Genomic DNA, 23,490 nt, shown 5'->3' with positions numbered 1-23,490 from the left:
ACCTTGATCTACTTATCCCCCAGTCTCTAATCCTGCTCGACAAGAATACTGCCCTTGATCTTGATTCCCCAGATGCAACATTACGAGAGATTGACTAGTATTTTATTTAAATGGGGTAACTTTTGAACAATTTTAGCTGGTTACCGAAGAGTTAATATTTTTTCCATTAATCTTACCAGAATTGACGAAGGAAGGTCCAGTGCAACAGAAGGCTCACTGATCATTTTAACAAACTCAGGTCCAAAGAAATTCTGAGGGGGGAAAATAATGAATGTTTCAATTATTGCTGTACAATGTACACAGTTAAACTGGAGGGGGTGGGGGGGGGAAAGAAATAATAGGTTCTTTGATACGCTAAAGAGCTACATTTGAAGAATAATTGTATCACAATTTTGGAGACAAATTCACCATCAGTCAGACTTTCTTCAGTAACGTGTAACAATTCTTCATGTACCCATTTGAAAACTTCAATTAAAAAGTATCGCACCAAACAAAAGTAACTTATCAAAATACATCAATCCTTTACTAGCAAGAGCTGCACTCAAAATAAATAGAATATATGTGATGAATGGTTGTTTGAAACCCTGCTTTATAATTTTTGCACCAACAAGATCAATCTGGGGTAACTCCACTTGCTTGTCCTAAATTTAAATCACCTCTCATCTGGAATCACCTCTTGTGGACGGCCAACCTGGTATGGGGAGACTACTCCCTTTCCGACAATCTACTGCCCAAAATACGTTAAAATTGTTTATGCCACATTTTTTTCATGGAGGAATGGCCAAATGATGCTGGACTAGCAACCCAGAAGATGAGATTTCAAATTCCAACATGGCCAGTTGTAAAAATAAATTAAATAAACCCGGTAATTTGTGGGCTGGCACCAGAAACAAAAATGATCTGGAAAGCAGCCAGATTGTAATAAAACCAAATGATGCGACTCCAGCCCCAAACTATGTGGTTGATTCTTAATACTCTCTGAAATAACGCAACGGGCACTCATTTGTAAAAACAAACATTACTCAAGACCCATCACCACCTACTCAGGGAAACTAGGGATGGGCAATAAATGCAGCCTTGCCAGTGTCACCCACATCCTGAAAATAAAAAAGTCATTGTTGAGGAATAGCACACTCTTCAACCATTTAATTCCATCAGGGTTGATATAGTACAGGATAGATAAAATGCCCCAAAAATTACATTTTACCCAGCCTCAGAAATAACAACCGCTATTACACCAGTGTGACATTTCCATTTCTTATGCCAGTTAACCTTGTGGCATCTTCGAGTAGGATTGCCAATTTAATACAAAAAGATGGAGGTTTAATGTGGTGAGCTTACAATAGCTGTGAGCTGGGTGCAGAGTGTCCAAACTTAATTCAGAGCTAGTAGAGATTGGATATCTTCATCTACCAGTCTGCAAAGGATTCAAACCTGGGTTCCAGAAGTAAAAGAGCAGCTTATTAACCCTTAACCAGTCCCCAGTCTACACTAAACCAGGATGGGAAAATCTCAATTAGGAACTCAACATGTGGAGAAATACAGGTACAAAATGCTCTAGAGCTGATCGTTTCCTGATTAAAACCAAGTGATGCGCTTACCTTCAATTTTCTTTGCGTCAGGGATGTTTCCATTACTACATCTCTCAAAGGATCCCTGGTAATGTCTAACATGGATGCTTTGACCATGTCAGCTTGGTGAAGTCCTGATTGAAACTGCTGTCGAGTTAATCTGCTCTGGAGCTGCTTCAGTTCTTCCTCCTGACGTTTCAGCATTAATTCCTGGCTCACTATGTTGTCATCCCCTGGGACCTCATAATGACTGCAGAATTTGAAAAGTTCTAAATTAGAGGGTTTTATGAAAGCATTAGCTGATCAGTCAAATGTTACATTGGTTTACTCTCTTTTTTCATTGCAAAAATGTTTTATTTTTATAATTCTCTCTCTTCTCCCTGTAGCTTTTCTTCTCCCCTCTTTGGCCTCCTTTGTGCTGTGAACTATTTGTCAACAGTCTGGCAAGTTGTCAATACTGCCTTATAACTAAGTCATGTATGAGCAACAGCACAGGATGACTCACTGCTTTTTTTTCCTCCCTCTGTTTTTGCTCAGGACAACCAGTGATGCCTGGCTTATTGTGTGTGGAACCACTAATACTCCTACCACTCTATGGATTAGCTGGTTCAACAACACACTAGGCCAGCTTATTACTTTAACAAGAATTCCAAACAATTACAAAGGCGCACTTTGCCTGTGTTTTTCTCAGACTTCTGTTAATATTGATAAATTGACAGGATTGGGGTGGGGGGGGGGGGGGGGGGAAAGAGGGGCAAATGGACTCCCAGGGATTCAGGCAAAAAGCTTTAAAATTTATTTTCTCTCTAAACAGCAATGGCAACAACAACAATTCCACCAAAATGTAGCCAACACCACCATGCCTCATTTGTATTTAGAAAAGTGAGAAAGAGAATAGCAAGGCAAAATTTCAAAAAAATAGAAGCACTGTTTTATGGCATGCAAGGCAAGGTTTTAATTTATGCTTTTTCATTACACTTTGTGAAAACACAAAGCTGTAATAATCAGTGATTACAGTAGTAAAACATTTGAATTAAATTCTGTTACTACTTACAATGGATATTCATGGAAGCTAGCAGCAAAGTTATAGTACCTATCCCTTTAAAAGTGCATACGTCATTCTACCATATACAAAATTTCTCATTCAAACAAAAATTTTAAACGTGTATTGACATATCACTCCCATTCTTTTCTATTTTTCAAGACTGCTAGTGCCACAAGCTACACACATATATCCCAATTTTAACTTTGAATGCCAAGGCACAAAAATATGTTGGAATTCTTTAGTTGTGTTGGTGTAACTATGGACAGGATTGTCAACAGGATTATCCAAAAGATGGTGTGAGTAAGAGATGACTGCTTCTCATGGGACACAATTGCATTCAGTATCCCTTGGCCCCAATTAAATTGCCAATTCTCAAGTGGTAACCAATATAACTGCATCACAATATTTAGCCTCTCACAACCCAAGCCTATCCTGCTAAAATAATGTATGCTTTCAAATAAATCCTGTACCATCTTCTCTGCTATCTGTAAAGATGTCATGTAGTGAATGTCTTTTCAATAAACTGGTATTTTAAGTGTTGTTCAACCGTGGAAAAGATTTTACAATGACTTTCCATTCTCATTAACCAGCAGGAAAAATCTATTACAGTATATGCTGGATGCCTATTGAAAATTTGAACTGCTTTCAACCACTAAGAGAGCTAAATGATGGTGTGTTACTGCCTTTGTACTGTAGGTGGCGTAATGATTAACTGTGTGCTTCAAGGACAAAGGGAACTGATCCCAGAGTTCCACCCTGGGCTCCGATTACTAACGGTTATGGAGTGAAGATCAAGTCAATCTCTGCGAGACTGGCAAACTGAGAATCATATTTTGGGGCAGATGCAATGAATGGACTCCCTGACACTCCAATCTGTTTCCTCTATACCGGTTTTCTAAATTGCGTGTTTACCAAATTCTATGCAGGTAAATGCTTATAAATTCAGATAAACCACACTAAAACAGATAAGCACTCATCGGTGATGGAACTTATCCACATAGTAACCTTCCTTTTTAAGATGCAGCCCTAGGAACAAGAGATTGCAATGATGATTTAAAAAACACAAATTCTGGACACCACCACAACATAAAATTTTATACTATTTTGTTATTAATTTACTACCAGTTTCTATAATTGGGACAATCCTAGTGATTACTTTATGGTCATGTTACAAAATAATCTAGTTGCCCAAGATCGAAGTGTAAAGCTAGGATTCACAATTTACATACTGTACACTTTTACCACTATACATTGAAGCTAAAAATTCAGGGATTGTTGCACAGAAACTGTAACAGGTATTAATGAAATGCCAATGTATATATGGGGAAAAAAGGGGATAATCACAGGGTGAAAAAACCTTCTAGCGAATTTATGGTAGAACTTCCACTTTCCCCCATAATGGGAGCCCTTCCCAGAGGATAATGGAAATCGGTGAATAGTCACATAAATGAAGCCAATTACCATACACATTTTGTGACTGGAATGTGGGATAAAGGAGGTTCCATCATCTTAATAAATTGTTACATATATTTTAGGAATTTTAAAATTGTAACTGCAAAAAAAAATGTACCTGGATCTCCTATTTGGAATGTAACTGTCTGCCAAGAACTCATCTTCCCCAGCAAGACCTGCTTGCGAACTGTACCTTCGAATATCTTCATTCCTGTGGACTGTCAGGAGGGAAAAAACAAACATAAGAAATAGGAGCAGGAGTAGGCCATTCGGCCCTTTGAGCCTGCTCCACCATTCAATAAGATCATGGCTGATCTTGTACTTCAACTCTACCTTCCTGCACTATCCCCATATCCCTCGATTCCCTTAATCTCCAAAAATGTTTCAATGAAATCACCTTTCATTCTTCGAAATTTTAGGGACTATAGGCCTAGACTCCTCAATCTCTCCTCATAGGATAATCCACCCATCCTAGGAATCAGTCTGGTGAACCTTTGTTGCACTCCCTCTAAGGCAAGAATATCCTTCCTTAGGTAAGGAGACCAAAACTGTATACAATACTCCAGGTGTGGTCTCACCAGGGCCCTATATAATTGCAGCAAGACTTCTTTACTCTTATACGCCAATCCTTTTGTAATAAAGGCTAACATACCATTTGCCTGTTGTACCTGCATGTTAACTTTCAGTGATTCATGTACACTGGTCCCTCTGAATGTCAATTTTTCCCAATCTCTCACCATTTAAAAAATATTCTGCTTTTCTACTGAAGTGGATAACTTCACATTTCTCCACATTATATTCCATCTGCCATGTTGTTGCCCACTCACTTAACCTGTCTATATCCCTTTGCAGCCTCCTTGCATCCTGCTCACAACCTACTTTCCCACCTAGCTTTGTTTCATCAGCAAACTTGGATACATTACACTCGGTCCCCTCATCTAAGTCATTGATATAGATTGTAAATAATTGAGACCCAAGCACTGATCCTTGTGGTACCCCATTAGTTACAGCTTGCTAACCTGAAAATGACCCATTTATTCCTATTCTGTTTTCTGTCCATTAACCAATCCTCAATTCAAGCTAATATATTACCCCCAATCCTATGAGCCTTAATTTTGTGTAATAATCTCTTGTGTGGCATCTTCCAAATACCCCACATCCACTGGTTCCCCCTCATCTTCGCTGCTAGTTACAACCTCAAAAAACTCTTAGATGTGTCAAACACGATTTCCCTTTAATAAATTTGCGTTGACTCTGCTCAATCATATTATGATTTTCTAAGTGCCCTGTTACCACATCCCTCATAATAGATTCTAGAATTTTCCCTACTATTGATGTCAGACTAACTGGTCTATAGTTCCCAGTGTTCTCTCTCCCTGCTTTCTTGAAAATAAACAAAAGAACTATTGATTATCTAGATAATCCTGAGGATTGGGAGCAGTTTAGGATTCAACAAAGGAGGACAAAGGGATTAATTAAGAAAGGGAAAATAGAATATGAGAGTAAGCTTGCAGAGAACATAAAAACTGACTGTAAAAGTTTTTATAGATATGTGAAGAGAAAAAGATTGGTGAAGTCAAGCGTAGGTCCCTTGCAGTCAGAATCGGGGGAATTTATAATGGTGAACAAAGAAATGGCAGACCAACTAAATACATATTTTGGTTCTGTCTTCACAAAGGAGGACACAAATAACCTCCCAGTGATGCCGGGGAACATAGGGTCTGATGAAAGGGTGGAACTGAAAGAAATCAGTATTTGTAGGGAAATGGCGTTAGGAAAATTGATGGGACTGAAGGCCGATAAATCCCCAGGGCCTGATAATCTACATCCCAGGGTATTAAGGAAGTGGCCCTAGAAATAGTAGATGCATTGCTGGTCATCTTCCAGAACTCGATAGACTCTGGAACGGTACCCATGGATTGGCGGGTAGCTAATGTTACCCCACTATTCAAAAAAGGTGGTAGAGAAAAGGTGGGGAATTATAGACCGGTAAGCTTGACATCGGTAGTGGGGAAAATGCTAGAGTCCATTATAAAAGATGTAATAGCAGAGCACTTGGAAAGCAGTGACTGGATCGGACAAAGTCAACATGGATTTACAAAAGGTAAATCATGCTTGACTAATCTACTGGAATTTTTTGAGGATGTAACTGGTAAAATAGATAAGGGAGAACCAGTGGATGTGGTGTATTTGGACTTTCAGAAGGCTTTCGATAAGGTCCCGCATAAGAGATTAGCGTGCAAAATTAAGGCACATGGGATTGGGGGCAAGGTATTGACTTGGATAGAGAACTGGTTGGAGGACAGAAAGCAAAGATTTGGAATAAACGGGTCGTTTTCCGAGTGGCAGGCAGTGACTAGTGGGGTACCGCAAGGATTGGTCTTAGGACCCCAGCTGTTCACAATATATATTAATGATCTGGACGAGGGAATTGGATGTAATATCTCCAAATTTGCAGACGACACAAAGCTGGGTGGGAGGGTATGCTGTGAGGGGGATGTCATGAAACTCCAGCACGATTTGGACAGGTTGGGTGATTGGGCAGAAGCATGGCAAATGCACTATAATGTGGATAAATGTGAGGTTATCCACTTTGGTGGCAAAAACAGGAAGGCAGATTGTTATTTGAATGGTAATAGATTGGGAGAAGGGGAAGTGCAAAGAGACCTGGGTGTTCTTGTACACCAGTCGCTGAAGGTAAGCATGCAGGTGCAGCAGGCGGTTAAGAAGGCAAATGGGATGTTGGCCTTCGTAGCAAGAGAGTTCGAGTAAAAGAACAAGGATGTCTTGCTGCAGTTGTACAGGGCCTTGGTGAGACCACACCTTGAGTATTGTGTGCAGTTTTGGTCGCCTTACCTGAGGAAGGACGTTCTTGCCATGGAAGGAGTGCAGCGAAGATTCACCAGGCTGATACCTGGGATGGCAGGAGGGGAGATTGTGTCGATTGGGCTTATACTCACTGGAGTTTAGAAGAGTGAGAGGGGATCGCATCGAAACCTATAAAATTCTGTCAGGCCTGGACAGACTAGATGCAGGAAGGATGTTTATGATGGCCGGGGAGTCCAGAACCAGGGGTCAGAGTCTAAGGATAAGGGGTAAGCCATTTAGGACTGAAATGAGGAGGAATTTCTTCACCCAGAGAGTGGTGAACCTGTGGAATTCTCTGCCACAGAGGGCGGTGGAGGCCAGTTCATTAAGTATATTCAAGAAAGAGTTGGATATATTTCTTAAGGCTAAAGGGATCAAGGGATATGGGGAGAAGGCAGGGACCGGGTACTGAATTTGGATGACCAGCCATGATCTCATTGAATGGCGGAGCAGGCTCAAAGGGCCGAATGGCCTGCTCCTGCTCCTATCTTCTATGTTTCTACTAGCTGGGGAGCCCCGCGTTGCGAGGGCAATTTTGGGGCGCTTGATCTCCCTGCCCCTGTGTGTCCCCCCTCTCCCTGTCATGTCCTCTCCCTGTCCTATCCCTCCCTCCCCTCCTCTCCCTCCCCTCCTCTGTCTCCCTCGCCCACCCCTGCCCCTCCCTCGCTCCCCTCTGTCCCTCTCTCCGGCCCCTCCCCCTGCCTAGCGCCTGAGGTCCGGTGCCGTTCCGATAGCGGGAATGCTGAGCGGCGGCCGGCGCCGGGAGTGGGCTCTCGCGGGCGGCGCATGCGCGGTCAGTGCGGGCGCCGCGAGCCCCCCGCGATTTCCCGAGGCTCTCCCCCCCCCCGCGATTTCCCGAGGCTCTCCCCCCCCCCGCGATTTCCCGAGGCTCTCCCCCCCCCCCCCGCGATTTCCCGAGGCTCTCCCCCCCCCCCCGCGATTTCCCGAGGCTCTCCCCCCCCCCCTATTAAATTGTTATTTAATTCCCTAACACATCATTAAAATATTTACCTTAGTTCCCTAACACACAGAAAGTGTGGGGGAAAAAATTGGTGAAAAATCAAGATGGCGGCCACTCACCTCGGTTCAGAAGGATAAGGCCCGCCCACACACGCACCGATTGGTCGACCGGTCAGGTCACCGAAGCGTAGGATTGGTCAATCGTCGAGTCACTCGACACTCAACTGTAGGAAGGAACCCGCCGTCCGATTGGTGGACCTCGACGTTACACGGTCGCTAATGAGATGCTAATGAGCGGAACGCTGAACGTTTTTGGGATACCGCGGGCGGGATTTTTGTCCGGCCGAAACATAAATACGCCTATGACCGGTCCGGAATCGTAAGCTTTCTTTTGAGGTGACGCGCGCGTCGGTACGCTCTGTAACTTTCAAACGTATAGAGAACGGACAGACAGACATCGGGACAGACAGAAGAGCCGCTTTATATATATAGACTAGCTGGGGTGAGCCCGGCGTTGCCGAGGCTTTTTCGAGGGCATGTTGTTGTTGGAAGAGAGAGAGAGAGAGCGACTGGGGGGGGGGGGGGGTGGGGGGGCGGCAGAGAGAGGCTGGGTGGGGGGGGGAAAGAGAGAGAGACTGGGGGGGGGGAACAGAGAGAGACTGGGGGGGGAAAGAGAGAGAGACTAACAGAGAGAGAGGGGGGGAACAGAGAGAGACTGGGGGGGAACAGAGAGAGACTGGGGGGGAGGGAACAGAGAGAGACTGGGGGGAGGGGGGAACAGAGAGAGACTGGGGGGAGGGGGGAACAGAGAGAGACTGGGGGGAGGGGGGAACAAAGAGAGACTGGGGGGGGGGGGGGAAACAGAGAAGCTCTCCCCCCACCCCCCCCCCGCGATTTCCCGAGGCTCCCCCCCCCCCCACCGCGATTTCCCCGACAGAGAGAGAGACTGGGGGGGGGGGGGGGGGAAACAGAGAGAGACTGGGGGGAGGGGGGAACAGAGAGAGACGGGGGGGGGGGGGAACAGAGAGAGACTGGGGGGGGGAGAACAGAGAAGCTCTCCCCTCCCCCCCCCCCGCGATTTCCCGAGGCTCTCCCCCCACCCCCCCCCCAGCGATTTCCCGAGGCTCTCCCCCCCGCGATTTCCCGAGGCTCTCCCCCCCCGCGATTTCCCGAGGCTCTCCCCCCCGCGATTTCCCGAGGCTCTCCCCACCCCGCGATTTCCCGAGGCTCTCCCCACCCCGCGATTTCCCGAGGCTCTCCCCACCCCCGCGATTTCCCGAGGCTCTCCCCACCCCCGCGATTTCCCGAGGCTCTCCCCCCCCCCCCGCGATTTCCCGAGGCTCTCCCCCCCCCCGCGATTTCCCGAGGCTCGCCCCCCCCCGCGATCTCCCGAGGCTGTGTGCTGGCGTCACGGGGGCCGTGCGCATGCGTGCCGGCGTCAAGGCGGCTGCGCAACTGGCGGCCTCTTCATTTTTTTTAAACTCATGTCATGGGGTGGCGGGCCGTGCGCATGCGTGGTTTCAAGACCGCCGGCGTGCCCCGTTGCCGGGGTAACAGGGGCCGTGCGAATGCGTGCCGTCGTCAAGGCGGACGCGCAACTGGCGGCCTCTTTTTTTTAAAACTCATCTTTCGCCGATTAAATAAATAGAGAGCAGCAAAAGAGGAGGAGGGAGTAGGAGTCGTTCGGTAGGCCCATGCAAGAAGGACGGTTGATGTGAATAGGAGGCAGGGCTCGGCTGCCGGTTAACTAAGTGGCCCCTCGGGTCGGACGCAGGCCTGGTCGCGAACGAGGAGTCAACTGCCCCGCCCACCGCGTGCGCATTTGCTAAACACAATTTAAAACACAAATAAATTGTTATTTAATTCCCTAACACATCATTAAAATATTTACCTTAGTTCCCTAACACACAAAGTGTGGGGGAAAAAATCGTGGAAAATCAAGATGGCGGCCACTCACCTCGGTTCAGAAGGATAAGGCCCGCCCACACACGCACCGATTGGTCGACCGGTCAGGTCACCGAAGCGTAGGATTGGTCAATCGTCGAGTCACTCGACACTCAACTGTAGGACGGCACGCGCCAGGAACCCGCCGTCCGATTGGTCGACCTCGACGTCACACGGTCGCTAATGAGATGCTAATGAGCGGAACGCTGAACGTTTTTGGGATACCACGGGCGGGATTTTTGTCCGGCCGAAACGTAAATACGCCTATGACCGGTCCGGAATCGCAAGCTTTCTTTTGAGTCGACGCGCGCGTCGGTACGCTCTGTAACTTTCAAACGTATAGAGAACGGACAGACAGACATCGGGACAGACAGAAGAGCCGCTTTATATATATAGATGTAAATATTTCACTAAAACAACAACTTGCATTTATATAGCGTCTTTAACATAGTGAAACATCTCAAGTCCCTTCACAGGTGCGTTATCAAACAAAATTTTACACCGAGATACACAAGAAGGCATTAGAGGACAGGTGACCAAAAGTTTGGTCAAAGAGGCAGGTTTTTAGGAGCATCTTAAAGGAGGAGAGATGGGTAGAGAGGCGGGAAGACTCAGGGTGGGAATTCCAGAGCTTGGGGCCCAGGCAGCAGGAGGCATGGCTGCCAATGGTGGAGTGATTAAAATCAGGGATGCACAAGAGGCCAGAAATGGATGAATATAAGGTTAGAAGCACTTCAACATGTATGAGTGCAATCTCATAGGTTAGTTTCGGATATTTCTGTGTATGTGGGACCCTGTATCAAACTTGCAGATACAATGGCACTTTTGACAATAACTGGGCATGAAGCACACTCTGAAATATACATTGGAAACTTCTCTCAGTATCAACAGTTATATCTTGAGATCTGAATTGTATAGATTGCTAATTTGAAGAACCCATATATAACTTTACATTGCGGAGGTCTATGGAAGACTGTTTCACCCAAGAATCCTGTCACTTGTTGAGCTGTGCAAGATCTATAATCTAAAACGCAAAGCTGAGAATTTTAAATTGGAAGCGTTAGGGGACTGGGAGCGAATGTAGGTCAGAAAGGATGGGTGAGCGGGACGGTGCAGGATTGCATATGGGCAGCAGAATTTTGGATGAGCTAAAGGTTGAGGAAGGCTAGCAGGAGAGCATTGGAATAGTCAAGTCTGGAGATGACAAAGGCATCGATGAGGCTGTCAGCAGCGGATGGGCTGAGGTAGGGGCACAGGTGGGTGATCTTAAGGTGGAAGTAGATGGTCTTTAGGGTGGCGGGGATATGGGGACGAAAGATAAGCTCGGGGTCAAATGAGACGTAGAGGTTGCAAACAGTCTGGTTTAGACTGAGACAGTAGCCAAGGTTGGGGAAGGATGCTGATGAGCAGACATGCAGTCTGACAACACAGGCAGTCAATGGGTTGAGAAAAGAGGTGGAGCGGTAGAGCTGGGTGTCATCAGTATACATGTGGAAGCTGACCCCATGCTTGTGGATGATATCACTAAGGGTCAGCATGTAGATGAGGAAGAGGAGGGGGGCCAAGGTCAGATCCTTGGGGGACTCCGGAGGCAATGGTGCAGGGGCAGGAAGAGAAGCTATTACTGGAGATGCTCCACCTACGATTGGATAGGTAAGAGTGGAACCAAGTAGGGCAGTTTCATTAAGCTGGACAATGTGGGAGACACGTTGGAGGAGAATGGTGTGGATAACCATGTCAGAGGCTTCCGGGAGATTGAGAAGGATGAAGAGCGGTAGTGCACCATGTTCAAAGACACAGGGGATGTAATTTGTGACTTTGGTTAGGGCCATTTCGTGCTGTGGCAGGATCGGAGAGATTGATTGGATTCAAATGTGGAATTGGGGAAAGATGGGCATGGATTTTGGAGTCGACAACATGTTCAAGAACTTTGAAGGGGAAAGGGAGGTTGGAGGTGGTGTGATAGTTTGCATGGACAGAGGGATTGAGGGTGTTTTTTTTTTGTTTTTTTTGAATAGGGGTGTGATGACTGTGGTTTTGAAAGGATGGCAGACAGTACCCAAGGAGAGGGAACTATTTATAATGTCAGCTAGCATGGGGACAGGAAGGGGAGTTGGGTGGTCAGCAGTTTAATGGGATGAGCTGAAGAGAGCAGAAGGTGGGTCTCGTTGATAATCAAGAAATACTATAAAAGGTATGGTATGTTAAAAGTTACCTTGTCGATAATCTGGGTCAGAAGAAATGAGAGATAGGCTTTCACTTGATGTACTGTATGCATCACTATGGCGAGCTGAATATACTCCTGTAGGTTCTAGTAAAACATAAAAGGAATATCAACATTATATTATGGTGCAAGATCTGAATATTGCTTTATATAATTAGCACTTTCAACCCACAGAAAATAAAAAAAGCTAATTACTATGTTGTAAGGGAATTCTATTTGACAACTATAAGCCCAATCCATACAATGTGAAGGAATAAGCCATAGAACCTATTCAGAAAAAGACACCATCTTATGAAAGAATTCTGGCCTTATTAAAACATGACAAAGTGGGTTTGGAAATTTAGAGACCGAACGATGGAATAGCTGTGAAAGAATTCTGGCTATTGAGATAAGACAGTTGTTGACCCTGAATAAATAACCTTATTGAAACAGAAGGTGAAGGGCTCCAACAAGCTGAACTTTTGGGAACGAAACAATGGTTCACCCTGGATAAGGTGTTCTAACTTACACTTCGTAAAGAAGCACATATGATAAGGAACATCTGCCCTCGTAAAGATGACAAAGTAACAAACAGCTGCCGTCACACCGTTTTTATAAGAGTTGCAGAGGGCGGCAGAAAAATGACTAGAGATAACTAGCTTGCATCAGCAGAAAACCTTAAAGGAGATACCACCGGAAAAGGGTATAAATATTGAACTCTCAAATGGGATAACAGACTCGCTTTAATTGGGCAAAGCGATTCTCGGCTTCAGAGGTTGCCCTGTACTCTACCACTCTTTGTACCTTGGGGATCAAAGGTATTTGATATTGGTGGATATCCTATAAGAACTTTAAGAAGTGTAATACTGTAGCGAAGTTAAGATTTAAAAGTAAGATTCATTCTTAATAATAAGATAGCATTTTTTCTCTTATTAGGACGGTTAATGTTGCGGTTGACTCACCAACTGTAAATTGCATGTCGGTTCTTTAATAAATCTATATATTTTTAGAATTGTCTCACATAAGACTTCTGTATCGAAAACTCGCAAACTCAATCTCTGTACACTCTTTGGTGAGGAGTTGCAGAATTCTGAGAGTGTTTTCCGGACCCTCATAATATCCGGAACGTTACAGTCCAGCTAAACTTATTAAAAGCGCTATCTGGAGGACGGTAACATTCTCGGGTTGTTCCTTTCCTTTAGGGAGAGATAGCCCGGACCTTTAGACCCAATTAAGCATCTTTAGGATTCAGCTACCTCAAATTTTAGTTGAAAGTGAATGTCTGAGAAATACGCCTGATCCGGGGTAGCCCTAAAGGGGCAAGGACTAGTAAATATCCCTTCAACAAATCCATGAGCAAATCCATAGGAGGGGCACTAGTATTTAAAAAAAAACTATTGGCTCTTCAACATAATAAATGAGACTGTGCTGACCAAAAAGGGGTAAAACTATGTCAGTTGGCAGAGTTAATAATATTCTCACTTCTAGACCAGGGATAAAGAATTGAACATTCTCATGTACTATTCATCAACAATGCTGGCTGGCTCTTTCCCAGTGGATAGCAACATTTACTACTTTGTTGGCCATTATTTTATTCTGTTAATTTGTCTGTGGGAGAAATTTATACAAAAAGCTGCACTACTCCAAAATGTCAGTCAGAACAAGGTTACATTATTTCACAGAAAAACACTGATCAAATAGTGGGAATGGAAACCACTGAGATTCCACCTTCATTAAAAGTTACACTTATGGAGGTCACCAAAAATAATAGGGCAGGCATCCAAAGTACTGAAGTGCACCGGATTCTTTCTCTAGGCACAGAGGCCGAGGCCTGCAAAACTGCTGAGGCACTCAGCACACCATTTTGTACGTGGCCAACTGCAAGGGAGCCGGAAAAATGTTAAATTTATATGGTCGTCTATAATGCAGCTGGAATACTTGAGCAGTGCTCCAGCCATGCTGTACCTGTTTGAAGTGGATACCGAATGAGAGTTTGTTATTTAAACAAAAAACAGCCCAGCAACCCCCACATCATAAAATCCCCCACCAGCACTGAATGGGCAACTAGCAGCCATTCATTGGCTACCACCACCTACAATTCTGTCCCTGGTGCTTTTAGCATGTCACGAGTTCCACGCCCAGATTGCCAGAAAATTATGCAAGAAAGAAAGAAGAGAAATAACTTGCATTTATATAGCACCTTTCACAGTCTCAGGACCCCTTAGGGTAGAAATACAGGCATGCCAATTTTTGGGCATGCGAGGTAGGGCAGGTTTCCCTGTGCCTGAACGGTGAGTCACAAGGCACCCTGGACATTGGACCTAGGGCCTCATTTCAATAGAGCCGGTGTGGCCCTTGGCAAGGCCGGGTAGGCAAGACTTGGAGGCTGACGGAAGGAGGATCAGAAGCAGTGGATTGGGAGATAGGATGCCGTTGGGGGAGCAGTGGCGATCGGGGTGGGGGTTGCTGCTCCCAGGTCCACATACAGGTAAGTCAATTTCAAAAACTTACCGTTTTGGTAGCAGGCAGTCTGAAGGTCTGGCGTGGCCTGCCTCAGGGCAAACCAATCTTGCCGTGGGCAGCCTCAAGGTGTCAGGTCCCTTATTTGCATATGTAAAGGGCCCAACACCAGTTTCAAGCATGGGCCTTGAACGCATATTCTTTTACCTTTCCCAATATGGCTGGTGGTGCACTTCTGGCTAGAAATGTGTGCACGCTTCCTTCTTGCCATATTGGAGACTTAGGAGGCCATTTAGCACTCAAAAATCGGGCTCTGGACAGCAGCATTTCTCGGCCAAGAACTTTTGGAGTCAGGAAGCAAGTTAATTCAGAGTTAGGAATATAGGAGCAGCAGTAGGCCACACAGCCCCTCAAGCCTGTTCAGTCATTCAATTAGATCGCAGCTGATCTATATCTCAACTCCATTTACCCACCTTGGTTCCAAAACCCTTACCTAACAAAAATCTATCAACCTCAGTTTTGACATTTTCAATTGACCTCGCCCCAAAAGCTTTTCGGGGGAAGAGAGTTCCAGGTTTCCACTACGCTTTGAGAAGAAGAAATGTATCCTGACATCAATCCTGAACAGCCTAGTTCTAATTTTAAGGTTATGTCCCCTTGTTCTGGAGACCCACACCAGAGGAAATAGATTCTCTCTATCCTATCAAATCCTTTGATCATCTTAAACACCTCAATTAGATCACCACATAATCTTCTATAGTCAAGGGAATACAAGCCTAGTTATGCAACCTGTCTTCATAATTTAACCCTTTCAGCCTCCATATCACCCTGGTGACTATGTGCTGCACCCACAGGCCAATATTTCCTTTCATAGGTGTGGTGCCTAGAACTGAATAAAGTGCTCCAGTTGCAGTCTAACTAGCCCCTTTGTATTCCAGCCCCTTTGAGATAAAGGCTAACATTCAATTAGCCTTTTTATTTACTAGTTGTACCTGTCTGCTAGATTTTAGTGATTTCTGTACATGAACCCCTAAATCTCTCTGTTCCACCATAGTTCCCAGCTTCTTACTATTTAGAAAATACTCTGATCTATCTTTCTTGGGTCTAAAGTGGATGACCTCACACTTTCTATTAAAAAAACAGATCTAGTTAGCTGTGGGGCATGAAAGCAGAGAGGCTTATCAAGGTAAAAGTGGCTTAATAAGGTAGTGGAAACGGAACACGAGAACAAATAAAAGATAGGTAACATTTGGTAGGGTGTGCTGGGTGTGCAAACCCCATATACAATTAAGAAGCAGTTTAGATGTGTTTTTTTTAAAATTGCAACTTTGTAAGAATTAAGCAAGGGGAAAAAAAAGTCAGATCAAGGCATGTTAGACCGTGGCTCCAGAGTGCAGACATTGATGCAAAATTTAGTCACACACTAGGTAAATTTGGTCAGTGCTATTTGAAATATTGGAGTATTTGCAAGTTAGCAGGTTTCTGCTCAGGACTTAAAAATAAAGCAAGAGTTGAAATTCTGCTGTAAAACACTGATGTAGGCAATGCATTCATATGAACTGCCTCTCAGACATTTTAACAGAGGCATGAATCTTTCTAAAATAAATACTGATATGTATCGCCTGTCTGAAATAGTCTACTTCTAGTAGTAAATGTTACAAGCAGGTTAATACTTTCTTTAACATAGAAAGAGCAATATGCACATGTAACTATTTTCACACTATTCCAGAGCATTATTTCAAAAGTACTATGAACAGTTCTGTATGAACTGAAGTGTGACTTAGTTGATTAATGCTTATACTTAAACAATTGATCTCAGTAGTTTACACTCCCAATTACGGAGGAACCCATTGTAATAAAAAGTAAAATTTGAATACATTGTCAGACTACAAGAGCAGGGAAGGGACCATTTAAGAAATTATTTGTGATTAATAAAAAATGTTTTCCTTATCTCCCATTTTTGTAATAATTATATTAAATTTATACAATGCTACTAGGGCAAAGTTAATGCAGTGTTAAGTAGATTCCCTCAACTCCCCAGCACTATAAAACTGCTTAGCTGATACCTATGCCATGGGAGTAAGGGGTACTCTTGAGATTATATTCTTAAAACAGAAGCGGTGCCAAGTAAATAAAGTTTTACATCAGTGGAAGAAAACAACAGAGCTATACACATAGTTAAAATTGTGATTTACTGAGATTGGCAGCAACACATCGTCAAATCAGAGGTCATACAGATATTGGTCTGTCTGAACCCACAACTTACCCACACTATTTTCGGAGTAGCAATTGTAATAAATATTTTAAGATGTGCTCATATCCAATTACTAAAACAGAACAAATGTGAATTTGTTTTACAGGACAAGACTTTATGCATAACGCTTGACAAAAAAAATAAATGGAACAATAAAAAAAAAGCTGGCAGTAAATAGAATGTGATATTATCATCAATGATCTCACTGGGGCTTATCTGTAACCTATTGTTACTTGTATTGCAGCCAGCAGGGTTTGCTTCCATAAGTTCTCTTTGTATATTATAATTTTAAAAAGTGCATATAAAAACACAAATGCAAGGTAAAGCTTTGGTAGCACATATCTATCAATTGTTAATCTATTAAAGACTTTATGTTCAAGGCTTGGACTGAAAAATTCCCTCCATGATAAAATGGACGAGTTCAGTGCTTGCACTGTAAAAGCGCACATCAAAGCAAGTGGAATATGCCCTCGAAAGATCTGAAGGCTTTGTACATAATTGGAAACCAAGTGAGCTTACACAACAGTTACATTGTTCTAGTAAGTTATCCTCTTGAAATACACTTTTCATCAGGACAATCTCTTTCCACGTGGATTGAATGCGTGCCAGGGAACATTCAATTTGGGTTGGACATCATGTTCTGGAGCTTCATTAGACATTAGATTTCACCAAAATACATTAGTGTACTTTATCTGCTTTTAGGTACACAAATCCTGCTTTCTTTTTAAAATTATCCAACCAGTCAGGTTAATTGTAACAATTTTTGACTGTGTGTCAGACTGATAAAGATTTTAGGAATATAGGAACAGGAGTAGACCATTGAGCCCCTCAAGCCTGTTCCGCCACTCAATGAGATCTTCAACCTAACTCCATATACCCGCCGTTGGCCCATATCCCTTAATAACTTTGGTTAACAAAAAGCCATCAATATCAGATTTAAAATTGACAATTGATCTAGCATCAATTGCCAATTGCGGAAGAGAGTTCCAAACTTCTACCATCCTTTGTGTGTAGAAGTGTTTCCTAATTTCACTCCTGAAAGGTATAGCTCTAATTTTTAGACTATGCCACCTAGTCCTAGAATCCCCAGCCTGCAGAAATAGGCCAAGAAATTCGGTGGCGCCCAAGCTCGCCTGGGCGCCGGAAGTTCCGCCCCGGAAGGAGCCGATTGTGTAGCGCAATATTCAGTTTCAGCACCCCAAACGGAAGTGGGACGCTGCTCAAGGTGCCCCGCGTCCCTCTTGGGGCGCTGAAACTGAATATCGCAGCGCAATGTGCTGCAGCGCCACATGCTGCAGGCCTTCCTCCCCTTCTTAAAGGGGAGGGGCCTGCACCAGCACGATCAGAGATCGCGAGTGCTGGCAAAAGAGCCCAGCACCGAGGAGAGGTGCCAGGCTCTTGGGACACAGCCGGCACTGGCCGGGGGGGGGGGGGGGGGGGGTCAGGAGGCCGGGGACGGCAGCGTGAGGAGGTGCTGGCAGGCGGCCAGCAAAAAAAAATGGCCGCCCTGCACCTCCCCTTTAATTAGCGCCACTACTGCCGCAGGTCGGCCCCCCTGAACCGGTCGCAGATTGCGACCGGCGTTACAGTGGGGGGCGCGACCCAATATTGCGATCGGGGCGATAGCGGGGCGCTGCGCACACCGATGACGTCATCGGTGCCGGCACAGCGTTACAGGCTAACGCTGCCATTAGCGCCCCGCTAAATTTCGCGGGGGGCGTGGCCAGTGGCGCTAAAGCCACTAAGTACCCCCTTTGGGTGCTAACTGGTGGCGCAGCCCACCGAATTTCTAGGCCACTATCTAACCTATCTGTTCCCCTTAAGATCTTGAAAGCTTCGATCAGATCACCCATTTAACTTCTAAATTCAAGGGAATCACAATGTCAACATGTGCAATTTTCAGCATTGGACAGTAATCAAGAGTGGGAGACTTGGTTTCTGCCCGCCTCAACTCAGGGTACTAAGGCTAATTGTCGCACCCCTAGAACTGCCCTGAGATCTTAAAAGAGTAATAACTTTTAATTGTATTAATGATATTAAAATTTGGAATATAATTTTACTTGTAAATTTCTCTTTAAAACTGGTTCATTTTTGTGTTCAAAGTATTACTTTTCATATAGAGATTGTGCTTATATTAAAGGGATTTAAAATAAGTTCAGTGTCAGGGCCATCAACATGGGAAATATTAGAAATTAGCTTTATGAGCAATAAGAATAACAGCTACTGAACCCATCTGAATTAGTGACAGACACCAAAAATATTTACATTTTAAAACTGAAGTGTGTTTCTACTATTGAGTAATACTTGTGGGTTCTGCACCTCTATATTAAATCGACCTCCATCCACTTCCCCCATGCACTAGTCTACCCCATCAGTAACTGTATCCTGCCATCTTCCTACTGCCCAAAAGATCTGTACTCTCCCCACAGGCTATATTCTCTTTCCTGTTGTTTATTTGATCTTCACTGCAAAGATAATACTCAGTTTATTCCTGCTAATCAATTTCAGTATTTTACACTTAGTAGAAGTAATACTAATGGGTTTGGAGTTGCCAGCGTCTGTTTTGTCACCTTTTTTGAGTAAATGGACTTTCATAAGAACATAAGAAATAGAAGCAGGAGTAGGCCAATCGGCCCCTCGAGCCTGCTTTCAAAAGACATTAGCAAAATCGAAGCCCATGGGAATAAAAGGGCAGTGGCAGCGTGGATACGATATTGGCTAAGAAACAGAAAGCAGAGATTAGTGGTGAACAGTTGTTTTTCAGACTGGAGAGAAGTATATAGTGGTGTCCCCCAGGGATTGGTATTAGGACCACAGCTATATATTCATAACTGGAACTTGGGTATAGGTGGCATAATTTCTAAGTTTGCAGATGACACAAAACTTGGAAATGTAGTAAACAGTGAGCAGGGTAGCAGAAAACTTCAGCAGGACATAGACAGGTGAAATAGGAAGACACATGGCAGATGAAATTTAATGTGAAGAAATGCATTTTGGAAGGAAGAATGAGGATGCAATATAAACTAAATTGTACAGTTTTAAAGGGGGTGCAGGAACAGAGAGACTTGGAGGTTCACATGCACAAATCTTTGAAGGTGGCAGGACAAGTTGATATGGCTATTAAAAAGTATACAGGATCCTTGACGTTATAAATGGGGGCATCGAGGACACAGCAATGAAGTCATGCTAAACCTTTATAAATCACTGGTTAGGCCCCAGCTGGAGCACTGTGTCCAATTCTGGGCACCACATTTTAGGAAGGATGTCAAGGCATTGGAGAGATTTACTAGAATGATACCAAGAATGAGGGACTTCAGTTACATGGAGAGACTAGAGAAGCTGGGAATTGTTTTCCTTAGAGCAGAGAAGGTTAAGGGGCGATGTAATAGAGGTGTTCAAAATTATAAATGGTTTTGATAGAGTAGATAGTGTTAGATCCGTGTGTTAATGGAGACACGGAATGCAGGAGTTGATTTAACAAGTGTTTACTGAACAAAGTCTGGAGGTGAACTAACAACACAAGACGCTACACAGGCTTATATACCCGAGTGGTCACTACTGGTACTACAGTATACAGGGGCTTCAAAAACATAGTTCCTCTTAAAGGTACATACACTACAATTCCTCCCCTTTTAGCTAAATAGTACATAACATTTTAAGTAATCATTAAATAACATTTTTACAAGAACAATAATATACACATTTGCTGAAGTTAATCAATTACAAATTCAGTCTCTCTGGAAGCTTCATGACTCGGTCCGGATAACGCCTCGGTGGTGTAGTAGGTTCTTTTGGCAAGGTCGATTCGGCTTCAATGCTAGTGTCGGGTTCATCTGGTTCCAGTATCACCGGATCGGAGGTAGATACTATGGGTATCTCTGCTTCATCACTAGGCGTATAGAGTTGTGGTGTAGGTTGTCCTTTTTCGGATGACTCTATGATCTGGTCAGCATGGCACCTTATTATGCTTTCTCCAATGTCCACGGTATACATCAGCGGTCCTAGTCGTGTGCAAATAGTTCCAGGCTGCCATTTCTCGGTACGGTAGTCCCGGGCCAAAACTGGTTGACCTATCTGGAAGGTTCTAGTTGGCCTTTCATTCATGCTTTGAAATTGCCGGTTCTCTACGTCCCTTCTGACGTTTGGCTTGACCAAATCCAGCCGGCATCTTAGTCTTCTATTGAAAAACATCATGGCGGGGGTTTGGTTTGTAACCACGTGTTGCATTCCTGTACGCAAACAAGAAGTTATCTACCTTATGTTGTAGATTTATGTCTTCATTACCCATGGCCTTTATGGCCTTCTTGAAGGTCTGGACAAACCTTTCAGCCAATCCATTGGTGGCGGGATGGTATGGGGCGGACGTGTAGTGCTTAACCCCATTGTTTTTTTAAGAACTTCCTGAATTCTTTGGATGCAAATTGCGGTCCATTATCAGAACAGATCTGTTCAGGCAGCCCACTCCTGGCGAATATGGTCCTTAATACTGTGATGGTTTTTTCCGTGGTGGTGGAGGACATCTTTATTACCTCCGGCCACTTGGAGTGTGCATCCATCGCGATAAAGGACATCGAGTCCATAAATGGACCAGCAAAGTCGCTATGTACCCTTTGCCATGGAGATGAGGGCCACTCCCATGGATGTAGAGGGGCTTGTGGTGGGGTATTTTGGACCTTCTGGCATCCTAGACAGCTCTTGGTCATTTCTTCGATGTCTCCATCGATACCTGGCCACCACACAAACGCTCTGGCTAAGTTCTTCATTTTCACTCCACCCAGATGCCCCTCGTGAAGCTCCTTTAGCACTCTATCCTTGAGTTTGGGTGGAATCACCACTCTGGATCCACACATCAAGGTTCCTCGGCACACTGACAGCTGTTCTCTTCTTGGCGAACCACTGTTGCCAGCATTCTCGCAATGTGCTGGCCATCCCTTCACCGTTAAATCGTAGACTCGTGAGAGAGTCTGGTCATTTCGTGTTTCCTTTTCAATGGTAGAATTTGTCACCGGTAGACATTCCACTATGGTCGAGTGGAATGTCTCCACTGGGTCCACTGTAGGCGCCTCTCCCACCGTTGGCAACGGTAGGCGCGATAACCCGTCAGCATTCCCATGCTGTTTTGTTCCTTTGTACTCTATGTCACATTGGTGTGCCCCTAGGAAAAGGGACCACCTCTGTAGCCTTTGCGCTGTCATAATGGGCACGCCCTTTTTAGGGTTGAATATGGAGACGAGGGGTTGATGGTCAGTCAACAAGGTAAATTTTTGTCCATGGAGGTAATGGTTGAATTTCTTCACCCCCCACACCAGGCTGAGTGCCTCCCTGTCGATCTGGGCATAGTTACGCTCAGCTGAGTTCAATGAGCGTGACTCAAAAGCTATCGGCCGCTCCGAGCCATCAGGGAATCTATGCGATAATACCGCTCCCACGCCGTAAGGGGATGCATCGCACGCCAGTCTGATTGGCAGTGATGGGTTGTAATGAGCCAATACTTCCCTGGACGTGATCGAGCCTTTGCATTTATGGAAGGCACGTTTACAGTCTTCGCTCCATTTCCAAACTACTCCCGTTTGTAGCAGTGCGTTAAGCGGGTGCAGAACCGTCGACAAGTTTGGTAAAAATTTATGATAGTAATTTACTAATCCCAGGAACGACCTTAATTGTGAGACATTTTCAGGCGCTGGGGCCTTTACGACCGCTTCAATTTTTTCAGGTGACTTATGCAACCCTTCTTCGTTAATGACATGGCCACAATATGATATTTGTTTCTGGAAAAATTCGCACTTGGGGCGATTTGCTCGTAGGCCCCGTTCTCTCAGCCTCGTGAGCACCTGCTCCAAGTTGGCAAGGTGCTCGTTGTCGTTTTCTCCTGTTACAAGGATGTCGTCTAGGTAGCATTGAGTCCCCGGAATCCCTTGCAGGACTTGCTCCATAGCTCTTTGCCAGATAGCCGGAGCTGATGCCACTCCGAAAACCAGTCGATTGTACTGGTACAGGCCTTTGTGTGTGTTTATCGTGAGATACTTTTTAGAGGCCTCCTCAACCTCCATCTGTAGATATGCCTGTGCTAAGTCAATTTTGGTGAAACGTTTCCCTCCGGATAGTGAGGCGAAAATATCTTCTATCCTCGGAAGAGGATACTGTACCGTGTGAAGAACCGGATTTACAGTCACCTTGAAGTCCCCACAGATGCAAACTTTTCTCTGTTCTTCAGATTTATCATTATTCAACGTTTTCTTCATGACCGGGACGATGGGTGTTGCCCACTCGCTCCAATCTACCTTGGATAACACGCCTGCTTTTTCCAAATTCTCCAGCTCTGCCTCGACGGCTGGACGAATTGCGTATGGCACCGGCCTTGCCTTAAAAAACTTGGGAATTGCCGCATCTTCCACTTTTATTGAGGCGGTGGCGCCTTTCAGGGTTCCTAGTTCCTGTTGAAACACTTCTTTGGCGTTAGCCAAGATTTCTTTTAATCGTCCAGGTATGATGTCATCATCGTTTTTTTTCTTACTGGTCACCGTCAGTGCCTGAATGGAGTGCCAGTCTAAACGTATCTTTCTGATCCATTCACGTCCCAACAACGGTGGACCACCATCTTGCAGAACGTATAAATACAACTTCTGTATTTCCTTGCCGTTGTATACAACAGGCACCCTTATTTTCCCTCTGGGGTATACTTTCTGCCCCGTATATGTCTTCAAGATAATGGATGTGTCTTTCAAAGGTATAT

The 23,490-nt window shown here is 44.5% G+C and overlaps 1 protein-coding gene across 6 annotated transcripts in view; it reads right to left on the bottom strand.

Annotated features, from left to right (window-relative positions):
* The window catches only part of ptpn13 (protein tyrosine phosphatase non-receptor type 13), a 358,778-nt gene that overhangs the window by 192,547 nt on the left and 142,741 nt on the right, over positions 1-23,490 (bottom strand). For all 6 annotated transcript variants that reach the window (XM_085963776.1, XM_085963803.1, XM_085963794.1 and 3 more), the window contains 4 exons: positions 12,056-12,151; positions 4,187-4,286; positions 1,602-1,821; positions 177-251 (listed from right to left, as the gene is read on the bottom strand). In XM_085963776.1, the coding sequence (XP_085819902.1) occupies positions 177-251; positions 1,602-1,821; positions 4,187-4,286; positions 12,056-12,151 (491 nt within the window). The remainder of the gene's footprint in view (positions 1-176; positions 252-1,601; positions 1,822-4,186; positions 4,287-12,055; positions 12,152-23,490) is intronic.

The sequence above is a fragment of the Somniosus microcephalus genome, chromosome 2 (assembly GCF_052327205.1).
Source record: "Somniosus microcephalus isolate GS21.2 chromosome 2, FLI_Smic_1.0, whole genome shotgun sequence".
Classification (NCBI taxonomy): Eukaryota; Metazoa; Chordata; class Chondrichthyes; order Squaliformes; family Somniosidae; genus Somniosus; species Somniosus microcephalus.
This window is presented reverse-complemented; position numbering and strand designations above follow the sequence as displayed.